The sequence below is a fragment of the Varanus komodoensis genome, unplaced genomic scaffold (genome assembly GCF_004798865.1).
Source record: "Varanus komodoensis strain SLA01 unplaced genomic scaffold, ASM479886v1 scaffold44_3, whole genome shotgun sequence".
NCBI lineage: Eukaryota > Metazoa > Chordata > Lepidosauria > Squamata > Varanidae > Varanus > Varanus komodoensis.
In genome coordinates, this window is record NW_025336010.1 from 5,261,122 (window position 1) to 5,273,304 (window position 12,183).

General features: G+C 40.2%; 1 protein-coding gene across 1 annotated transcript in view; it reads left to right on the forward strand.

Annotated features, from left to right (window-relative positions):
- The window catches only part of LOC123030368 (ran-binding protein 17-like), an 86,321-nt gene that overhangs the window by 34,118 nt on the left and 40,020 nt on the right, over positions 1 to 12,183 (forward strand). Inside the window, exon 9 of the mRNA XM_044444236.1 lies at positions 4,150 to 4,316. Within this exon, the coding sequence (XP_044300171.1) occupies positions 4,150 to 4,316 (167 nt within the window). The remainder of the gene's footprint in view (positions 1 to 4,149; positions 4,317 to 12,183) is intronic.

The following is a 12,183-nucleotide window of genomic DNA, read 5'->3' on the forward strand; positions in this document are numbered from 1 at the left end:
CATCCTGTTGTCTCCTGCCCACTTCCATAGTCTGTCCACATCCTTTTGGATCTGGAGTACCTGCTCCTCAGTTGTGGCCACTGCTCCAGTTTTAGTATCATCTGCGAATTTGATCAGCAGACTGTTCACCCCTTCTTCCATGTCATTAATGAAAAGATTAAACAGGATCGACCCCAGGACAGAGCCCTGAGGGACCCCGCTTGTCACTGGCCGCCATCCTGATGATTCCCCACTAATGGTTACCCTCTGCTTTTGGTCAGTCAACCATGCCCTAATCCACCGGACAGTGCTTTGGTGTATCCCAAAACTCCTCAGTTTCTCCACCTGGATATCATGGGGCACTTTGTCAAAGGTATACCACATCCACTGCATCCCCTCCATCTAGCCATCTCAAAACCTTGTCATAGAATTCCACAAGGTTTGTCTGGCAGGACCTGTTTTTGGGGAAGCTGTGTTGTGTGGCTGCCAGCCTCCCTTTTCTATCTAGCATCACTAGATCTCTCTCTATTATGAGCCTTTCCATTGTTTTTCCTACAATGGATGTAAGGCTAACAGGTCTGTAATTCCCCGTGTCCCTTCTACTACCCTTTTTGAAAATTGGGACCACTGATGCCACCCTCCAGTCCTCTGGAACTTCACCCGTTCTGCACGAGGCCTCAAAAATGGAGGCCAGCGGGCGTGAGAGAACCCCTGCCAACTCTCTAAGTACTCTCAGGTGTAACCCGTCAGGGCCTGGTGCCTTTGTAATGTCCAATGCCCTGAGGAGCCCCTCGACTTCTAGGGAGGTGATTCTAATCTGTGCCCCTAAATCCCCGGCCTCATCTAATCTCCTATGCAGATCTCCCCCGTCCAGCTTTTGGGAGAACACAGAGGCAAAATAGTCATTTAGTATCTGTGCCTGTTCCCTCATATCAGTCACTGAATCTCCTTCCTCCTTATTAGTGGTCCCACCACTTGTCTCCCCTTCCTCTTCCTATTTACATGCTGAAAGAAGCCCTTTTTGTTGCTCTTGATATTCTTGGCAAGTCTCAGCTCGTAATCAGCCTTAACCTTGCGAAGAATCCTTCTGCAACGGGCCTCCTCCTCCTGGTATACCCTTTTGTCTATTTGCCCCAGAACCCATTTCCTATGGAGGTTCCTCTTTCATCTAATCCCTCTAACCACCTCCTTTCGCATCCATGGCGGCGCTCTCCTCCGCCTCCCCACTTTACTGACTAGAGGTATCATCAAGGCTTGTGCCTCCAAAACCTCCCTTTTGAGTGCCATCCACCCCTCCTCAACTCGCTTACCTTCCAGTAACCTATCCCAGGAGACTTTCCCCAGTCTGGCCTTCAGTTGGCCAAAGTTGGCCCTCTTGAAGTCCCAGCTTCTAGTGCTCGACCTGCTGCATGTCCCCAGTCCCCTGATCTCAAAGCAAAGGATGGAGTGATCACTCGCATCCAGAGCTCCCCTAATCTATACTTCATCTATCAGCTCCTCTCTGTTGGTCAAGACCAAGTCAAGGATGTGGTGAATATATTTTATTCATTTTTTAAAAATTTATGATTAAATAACAAAGTGCAAACAGTAGGATAGAGAAGGGTAGAGGGAAGAAGGGGATGTAGAAGGAGAAAAGTACATTTGGAGTTTGAAGGTGAAAAGAATATTCATGACAGAGCATATTGGAAATTGAACCATAAGGCACATTGTTCAAAGAGAAAATAGGCATAAAATTCTGTATAAGAATCTAAATGGATGTCTATCTGCTATTTATTTGATCACATGTTTAAGCAGACACAGCTCTCAGAAATGATGGCTGTACATTGCTACATGATCTTGTATTCATTTATACAACATGACCTAACATGAATTTCCTTGTTAGCTCAGGTAGCACTACAAAGTTCATTCAGATTACCTTGTCCTAGAAGAAGGAAAGGCTTGGGTTTGCATTTTTTTCTTAATGGGTGTTAGAATCTCTTGACTTAAGCTTTAATTCTGCAATTAATAGAATTAACTATGTAAGATTTTTACATAAAGATCAAGGAGGAGGAAGGGCTGTGTGCTTATCCTTGTTAAATTCAACACTTAACAGGTTGGGGTGAGGATAAAATGGGAAGATCATGTATGCCGTCCTGAGCTGGTACGATGATGGAACATCGTTCCATTAGACCGATAATGAATAGGGTGGGAAGATGTTCCAAATAATGAAACTCTGACAGTAGAGATATGAATGTTCAGTTCCATTTGAAGCCAGTGGAAATGGAGATTGTCAGAAATGCACAGGAATGTTTCATGCTTGGTAATATTAAGAGAGTCTTGAGACTAATTGTGGCTATATTGTCTGCAAAATCTTTCCAAAGACCTCAAGAGAACTTAGCTTAGGAAAAATATATTGCAGTGATGTTCAAATACAAGTAAACTTCAAAACAACATTTATAAAACAGAACTGGCACAGATCAACATTCTGGTGTCTAGAGGGAAGTTCTCAGATGCTCACTGCAATATTGGCAGGCTTCCACTTATCACAGTTTAGGGGGATGCACTTAATTGAGTCTCTCATACACCTTGTTTTTCTCCTACAAATGAATATTTTAACAGTTTGCTGCTTGCACATGCATGCACCTCTCCAAAAGCAAAGCATCCAAAACCAATTATGTGTTCTGTGAAAGTAACCTAGGAGAAAGTACCTCTTGGAGTTAGTGGAGGCTGTGGTATTGCCCTCGCTTGGGAATAATAGGTTGAATCGTTAGAGGTTGCCAATCTCCCTTGAATGTGATTCTTTTGCATTGTTCATGGTAGCATCTATTCAAGTTCTCCTAAGAAATAAGGAGAATAAATTATATCTACTAGTACTACTACTAGAATTGGAAGAGAAGCTGTTCTTGGATACAGAATGATCCCAGAGATGTCAGTATTGTGGGGAAAGAAGACCACAGAATCCAGTCATGGAAAGCTGCTTGAAATGGGCTAAATTCATGACGAAGAGTACAACTTATAAACAACCTTCTGTTGCCATGTGCTGGTACATATAAGCAAATAAACTGTTTTGCAACATGCACTGGAATAAAAAGATACTGGTGGAATGGGAACCTGTAAGGGAAAGATAGTGGGTTTTTTAAAATCAAAAATACAAGCTGAGGAGATAATTCTAGCTTCTGCAACATTCTCCAAAGAATGGGCAGATCCGCTGAATTGGTAATGTATGGTTGAGGGCAGTTCGCTGTATTGAGCATACAAAGGTTTTGCTGTTAAAGCACTGGAGATGGTATCCTGTTTGCAAAGCGGGTATAAATAAAGATGTCAAAGCGAGAAAGATAAACTATGTCGATCCTTCTCACAGCAAAGAACAGAATTACATGTGTGATTCACTTACAAATATTGCATCAAATATGGCTAGGTTTTATTCTCAAAAGTTTGCTTTACTATAAATCCTGCGAGTAAAATTGTGACATGGGCCTTTGCTCTCCTTTTTCTCAGCAGTCACTTTTCCACTGAAATGTTCATAATCCAAAAGTTCTGAAAGAAATTTTGCCTTTGTATGTTTAATTATCCTTGTTTATATTCTGGTAATAAAAGTACCCAACTAGCCAATTGCCCTCCTTATTTCTCAGTACATATCCCAACATTCTTGTCATCCTAACCTTTAATTTCATATCTAAATACAGATTAAATATTTTTCATAACAGGAATATCTGGGTCATTTTTTCTGACTATCTAGCAATAAAAACTGGACACAGGGTGTTCAACTTGTACATTCCTTTTAATTCAATTGTGTCAGTGGCTTTTCAGTATGAATTTTAACAAAGGAAAAGAAAACATTTTTTTTCTTTTCCCTCCAAGTATAGACCCTTCAGAGTTCATAATTCCATAGCAATAGGGAAACAGCTGGAATCCTGCAATTTGTAACAGCCAGCAGGAGTGCTTATAACTAGGCAGAATACCAGTGGGGTATAAAAGTCCCCCTGTGCTGTGTAGAATGAAAGGGAAGGATCTGTCACAGAGAAGCATACTTGGAATACGTTAAACCAGCAGAACAAGAGCAGTGATGTAGTGAAGCAATTTGTCCTCATATTTAATCTCGCTATGGTCTTGTGACTTCACTTTTCTAGTGCATAGTCTTAACATTAAAAATAATAAATGATGACCTTTTATTTCCTTTTCTGTGTACAGATACAATTGTCTCCTCCAGCTGTTGTGCAAGCTTAGACTATATTGTCACCTACCTCTTCAAGCATATAGCAAAAGAAGGCAAGAAACCCCTGAGATGTAGAGAGATCTCTCAAGATGGGCAAAGATTACTGCACTTTATGCAACAAAACTCAGAGGTGCTCCAGCAGGTAAACACAAGTATTGTTCACCTATCTTGTACTTGCATTGATGGTCTGAGCAAAGGTTTTCTGCTTTTCCAGCCTTCTTTGAAAAGCAAGTTCACAGTAATATATTGGTTTATGAATTAGTTGAGATGTTTTGAATTATTTTTATTTTGTAAGACAGTTAACAGCATCTGACTTAGTGATGAAATAGAAGTAAGAGAAGATTGTTTTCCATTCATGACCCCATTGTCAATCATCCTAATCATTGTCTTTTTTATTGGCCCATGGAAACCACATGTCTGCATCTTTGCAGGAAAGGAAACAGTGGTCATATCTGTGTGACCGGGAAATACTCTGATAAATTTATTTGATCATAGAACTTCAAAAACTTCACATGGACACACACACAGAGTCTGAACTGATGAGAACTATCCTGGAAAATGATATTGAAAAACTTTTGGTAGTTCAGTAAAAATTGTCAAAAATAAGGCACAGTGACAGTGAAAAATGCAAATTTAGTATCTGGAATTATTAGTAAAAGGATTCCTCATCCTTCATGAGGCCTTTGTAAATGTATGATGAATCTGCATTTGGGATATTTTTCAGAGTTTTGTGCACATCACCTAAAATATATAATAGAACTGGAAAAGGTACAGAAAGGTATAACTAAAATCAACATCTCTATGAGGAAGGACACTGGTTTTGTGAGTATTCACTAGGAAAAAAACTAGGGAGCACGAGAGAGGTTTATATAGAACTGTAAATCATATTAAAAGAAGGTAGGAAAAACTTTCTTTAATTGTACTAGAACTCAAGATCACCCAGTGAAACTAACTCGCTGAAAATCTAGAGCATAATAAAGAATGAACTTCTCTGCACAACACACAACTGATTTTTGGAATTCACTATCATAAGATGTAGTAATGACCACTAGCTCAGGTGACATTAAGAAAACAACAAGTCAAATTCATACAGGATAGATCTGCCAATGGCTATCAGCCATGACACTATTACTGGGAGTGAACATACTGCTTTCTTGATGCAGTTTGTGACTTTTCTGGTTGCGTCTCACTGGTGGCTGCTGGATGTATTGACTGGCACTTAAATGATCTGGATTCCAGACCCACAGGTTACAAAAGTTTGCACTGATTTGTATATGCTCATTTCTATACAAATGTAGAAATAGTTAATAGAATTGCTTTAAATTTTACAGTAGGCAAATCTAACTAATTAATTTCTCACCCTGATATTTCAAATAAAACTAATTGTTCTCTTAATATGCCTCCTGACCCTGATCATCCCAAACTAATGGGAAAAAATTTTCCAAGACAATTGTCATGCCTTCCCTATCTTTAAGCCACCTTAAATATGACCCTTTATATGACAAGGCATTAAGGATGCTCAGGGCTCTAAGAAATAGGAACCCAGAAGCCCAAGTCTAGCAATGCCTTATTGGACTGGATGTAAATACGAGGATGCTCGTAGAATGCTGTTGCAAATGATCTGATCCAACAAGACTGTTCTTATAATATATTATGAACAACCAGATAGATAGAAACATAGAAACAGAAAACAGAGCGAGTCAGAAGGGGTCTCCCGGGCCATCTAGTCTGACCTCCGGTATTCCAAAGGTCCTGTCCTTTGTTCATCCCCAGTAGTTTCAAAAACAGAGGCAACAAGAAATCAGTATAGGAGCTCTGCTTTGTGCAAGTGCCATGGGCAGTCCAATATGGAACAGTGGGAGAAAGGGAAGAAGGCACAGTTTCAGTCTTTCTCACTGAAGAGGTGGGGGCCATGAAGGACAAGAGCATCTCTGCATTCCAGCATACAGAACTCCAGAGAAATAAGGATGACCATCTTCTTCCCCTTTATTCCCTGTTCAGAAGTGTTAAGTGTGTCTCCCCCTTGACCTCACTTTTCCTGTTAAGGCCACATCTGTCTTCTTCTATATGCTGCTTCACATCTATAGAAAACCACTGTGTGAGATCATTTGAAGCACATTTGAAGCGATTTGAAGCACAACACCATCAGTACACTAATGATGCCCAATCTAGTTATTTCTGTTAAATCCATATGTGGTGATGGTTGCCTGGGACAGGAATCTGTAATGTAGTGGGTAAGGCCTAATGCATTTTATTTCTTTATGCAAAACAAGGTTCATAACTAATCAGGGCCAGTAGTAACATTGAAAGAGTCGACAAAGTATCCATTTGAAACAGTAATATAAAATAATTAACTTTTAAACTGCAACATAGCAGTCCAATAAAGGCATTATTTGAAAGGGGACAACACTAAACAAACCAACCTTTAAAGACTTGCAGTGATGGGACCTGTCATACCCCCAGTGGAACTGATTTCCTCAAATTGGAAGTTACTGGCAAAAAGGCCTTCTGTTACATGCCTGCCAGTCTCATTGCTTTCACAGGTAAGCATGTAAGCAGGGCCTAGGACACTTAACCTAAGATTGCAGGCAGACTTCCATTGGTGCAGGCAGTCTTTCTGATCGCTTGGCCCCAAACAATTTAGGGACTTTAAAAGTCAATGCCAACACTTTAACTTGGGCACAGAAATATACCAGAAACTAGTATAGCCAGTACATTGTAAAAGGTACATGCTTCTGTACTGCCACCATTTGTGCCAGGATTATAAACTTAACCCCAATTAAGGTAAAGCTGAGGTACAGTTAGTATGATTAACCACAGCTGAGTGTTTGGCCTGTGCTGCTACCTCTTAAGGAAGTTTGCGGGTGGGGGAACCTTTTAGGTCCAGCTTTGCTTATAAACACTCAAATGATATCTCTAGTTTGGGGTGCTTTTTGCCTTTATTTGGTATGTCAGTTGCAGCAGAATCTTGCCACAATTACTTAGGCCTTAGTAACATCTACATTAAGCAAATACAATGCATACTATTGGAAAATTGACAGTGAAGAAGCTTCAGAAACCAGCTAAGCAAAATAATAATGAAGAAAAGGCTGACCAAGAGAAGAACATTCAGCTGGTTTAGAGCATTGTGACCAAGTTATTAAGTGAGACCTATCATATTGAACTGATACCAAAGGCTATTTTACTGACTTCTAATTAGTTTCTGAATGCAGTTTAAAATGCTGGCTTTGGCTTGTGGCAGCCTGAACAGGCTTCCGCCAATGCCACCATCTTCATCATCCATTGCATTTGTCTATTAACAAATAATTAATCCATCTTCATTAACAAATTCTAAATGTGATATACAGAAATCATTAAAGGAACAAATGAAATATATGCTCTATGTCTGTGCCTGTTTGCTAAAATCAGCTGGGAACTTGATCCAGCTACCTCCACTTTTGAAAGCTAGGTGTGTGGCCACCACTGATGAGGTCTTTTTTATTGTGGCAGTCCAGCTATGGAACACTCCCCAGAACATATTTGTCTAATGCCTACTTTAATTTCGTTAAGGTGTCAGATGAAATCTGTTTTATATCCTCGCCTCTTGCATATTTTAAATAAAGATGGCTTTTAGTGCCACTGCTTATTATGCTGGCTTTTCTTTTATGGGGTATATTATTAACTGTAACTTGATTACTTTGTATTCAAGTTTATTAGCATTTTATCTTTTACGTAAGCCACTGAGGACCATCAGATGCAAAGGTGGCATATAAATCTTTTAAATAACTTGATGTTACTAATATCCTAACATAAATTATTTGTATACATTTTCATTTACCTTTTGTTTTCAAGACAAATACTACTAGAGCAATTAAAATGGCCTGATCCAAAGAAAGCACAGAGTTGTATCTGTTGTTGCTGTTAAGGATTACATTATTGCTGAAAGGACCCATGAATGCTGACAGATCCTTTGTCACTTTTGACTTTAGTGAGGGATTTCAACTGTTTCTCCAATGAGCAATTGCTGGGCATTTTAACAACAGACTGTTAACCAAGTACCATGTTTAAATAACTGTTTGGATTTATGGACTGCAAGCAAGATACATTAACAGTAGTGGAAGAGTTGGCATGATCTTCAGTGACCTGGAGATTGCACTGGTGGTTACAAAACAGGAATAGTGGTTGCCATTTAACTTTACCAGATTTATCACTCTTATTTCATGCTCCAATTACTTTGGGCACACTTTGCTTCCAAATAAAACAAAATTGGGAGCCAGTACAAAGGCTATTATTTAAGCATGTATATGACTGACATTATCATTGGCAAATGATCATTTCCTTTATTGCCTCCTATTGCAACTACATTGAAGTAGCTATTTCAGAGTCAAAATTGATTAGAACATGGCCAGTGACTGAGTGCAGTAGTTAGTACCTGATAAGCACTGCAGTATGATCAGGAAGACTAGAATGCTGGCCTCCAGTCTGATCTGGATGCTCATATACTTGCCTTTCTTATGACCTTAATGTCCTATTTTGTATCAATGATGCTTGGCAATCCTGAAATTTATAGCATATGAATAAGCAGCAATCTGTCTTTATTAGCTTCACAATTTGTAGTATACATTATATTTAGTTTGAATACAGGCTTTCAGGTACTCTTTTAAATATTAATGACTGGTCTCCAGTAGTCAGCATAAATATGATTTGCATTAGCACGAGTCATACTGTATTGAGTGCCTCTGATGTCAACCATTCAGTGTACTAATACCTGACATCATCTCCTGAGGTCACTGCCAACTTTGACCTTTCTCCTTGTGCACTGTTTCTCCAGTCTCAGAAGCTCTTTTGAATTGATTTGAAATTTTGACTCTTCCCTTTATGAGGCAGTAAAATTGATAATTATTCAGATGGGAACTGAGTGCTGAGTGAAAAATCAATTCCGCCCGCTCTCTGCTGCGTATAAAATTACTTCTGACTCTGCTGGTCTGAACGAATAGCCAAGGTAAAAGCAGCAGGCAGGAATAGTTGAAAGAGTTAGCTGGACGAAGCTAATAGCCTAAAGGGATGGCTTTTTGAGATGAGGGAGTGAGCCAGTTGGGGGTGGTTATCTGCAGTGATGGGACTCATTGATTATATGTTTACATCAGGTTTCCATTGGGTTATAAATCAGCCCTGAATAGAAACAGAACCCAAGGCTTTGCATCTTACCAGAGGGACAATGAATTAGATTATTCTCATTTTCACACTCAGATGAAAAGTGAGCCATTGATTATTCATCGGCAGGCCATTAAACCCTGGCTTTAGAGCTGATTTGACTATCAAGGAAGCTAATGAACAAGACTGTTACTTCACAACTAGTGGTTTCAGTTTTCCAGACAGCTGTGTCTTGTAAGTAATGCCTAACCCTATTAAAAGGAAAGGGTTATTACAAATTGCTTAACAGTGCTAGAAAACTAGACCCTAATGACTAATTGTACTGTGAGCTTAAAGAGGCTTGTCAGTTCTTTAAAGTGATGCAATGAAGCTGGATATTTCCCCAGTTTGTCTTTTTTTAATGGAAGCACTGTTGCTTGTGTTTCTTTTAAAATAGGAAGAGAACATCTCTAAATACCTGTACATATTGGCACAAGTGTAGAATCACTTGTTAAAATAATGCTCTCTTGTTAAATAAATTAAAAATATTTTGTAATTAAATATAACAACGTGATGTTGTCAGTGAGGTATTGTATAAGTTCAAGATATAGATCAGAAAAGTAATTTACTGCTCATGTAGAATGAGTATCAAGTGTTCTTCTTTGTGGTCTCTGTGCATCACTCATATGAGCTCTGTGTCTGCATGGAGCCTGCTGTCAGGAAGATACTGCAGCGAAGCATCAGTTTGGGTGGGAGCCCCTCCCCTTCCTGTTCTCTGCATTGATGGGAGGGGCTCCTGCCAGCTACCTGCTTGCCTAGATTAGGAAGTGCGTCTCTGCTCAATTCATGTAATTTTTCAGCATTTATTACCTTTTTCTTCCTCTACCACTTTCTATTCCTTGGCTCCATAGCCTCTTCTTCATGAACTTTGTTTTCACTCTTCACTTGTAAAATCCGGATTCTGATGAATAAATGATATTAATATATTGTGGCATTTGCCACTACCAGTCCCACCCCTCCATACACAAATTGAATAGTCTCACGAAGCTATTCTTGGCTAGTTAAATGGCAGGATGGTGGCCTCATGGTGGTATTCTCATGTCATGAAGGGCCAGGGGAAACAACATTTGCTCTTTGGAACCTTGAGGGTAATTTCCTGTAATGACTACCATGATATTGCTTTGCTATCTTCTAAATGCTGGGATCACCATACTGGTACCATGGAGTGAATCAGAGCATGGAAGGAGTAACTATATTCTGAAGTAGGATACAGATGGCCACAACTTGTAATGTCTTTCAGCTCAAAGGGTTTGGCATGGCACAGGGCAAGGATCCAGATACCAGGCAGCCCAACTGCTGTCTCAAGCCACCATCCCAGTCCAGATGCCTGAATCATGTTGATGGCAATGGCAGGATCCTCAGACCCATCGTGGTACAGGCCTGCACTATGGATGTGCAGCAGGCATACTAGCCCTGGTTGGGCTTGGATGGTTGAAGCAACACTGCAAGATCCCCTGAGACAAGGGTGTCTGACCCCTGAAGGATAAATTAAATTTCAAAGAAGTTCTTGGGTCCATATTCCAGCTGAGGGCAAGGCAAAAGAGGTGGGGCCAAAATACTAAAACAAGAACAAAAACAGCATATTGTAGTTTGTGGTTTTTACTGTTAATAACTAAGCCTTTAAAAAAGCATTTCAACATTTCAGCCTGAAGAGAAGGCTGTGCAGAAGCCGCAAAACCAAATAAGCGATAAGGGGAAAAGGAGTAGGACCTTCTGGGAAACCCCAGAGTGCCACATTTGGCTCACGGACCTCAAGTTGAACATCTCTGTCTTATGGTCTTTCTTTAGAAGAAGGCAAGCGAATCTACCCTGTTCTTACTCCTGCTATAGATCTGGTCAGTGCCTCCAGCATCTGCAACAAGAATCTATGAGAAACATAGATGACAATGCAATTAAGCAGCAAATTAATCAGTATGGTGGCAAAAAACCTGCACTGTTGCAACTAGGCGTGAATGTCAGGCAAATTTTCTTCCTTGTCAGAGGCTCACCCATGTCCATCACAGGGTAATAGGCCCTAAGACAGAGGAAAGAGGGAGGACAGAGAAGTGAGAAATGATTGTGCTCTTCGAAGCCACAAGCTATAGATGAGCTTACAGTAGACCAGAGGGAGAAGATTCCCCTCTGGTTCCCTTGAAGGTTCTGCTCCAAGAAGCCATCCAGTGTAGCCAGTTGGCTCATGGGGCAGGAGCTGAGCTGTGGTATGACTGGGTAGTGAACAGGATCGGAAGACAGCTGGATAAACATGGCCTTCTCCTGTATGCAGACTACGACATTCTGATCTGGTTCACAAGGGGCTACATCATGCTCCAACAAACGAGGAGGATCTTCTGCTAAGTGGGTCCATAGGACTTTCATAAATATTCAGAGTAGAAAAAGGTATCATGCCACTGGTAGTGGTCTCCTGAAAGAGAGAGGATTCCAGGGACCAACTATATTCCTAAAACATTTGATTATCCAGTAAAGAGTGGACTGTTTAGAATAGATCCTTCACTGTTTCACTCTATTGAGCTATTTCTTGGTTGTGATTATACTTATACCCCAACTTTTCACCTGCGAGGAACTCAAGGAAGTTTACGTAGCCAATCTCTTTATCTGTATTTTGTCTTCCCAACAACTCTGTGATGTAGGTTAGGCTGAGAGTTGGTGACTAGTCCAAAGTCACCCCATGAGCTTCATGAGCAAATGGAAACAAGAACCTTGATTTCCCATGTCCTATTCCAACACTTGAACTGCAATGTCATGCTGACTATCTGGTTGCTGTTATATAAAAGACACATCCTTTACTAAAGCTTTGACAATAGGAATAATATTATGGATATAGTCATTCTTATTAAGAG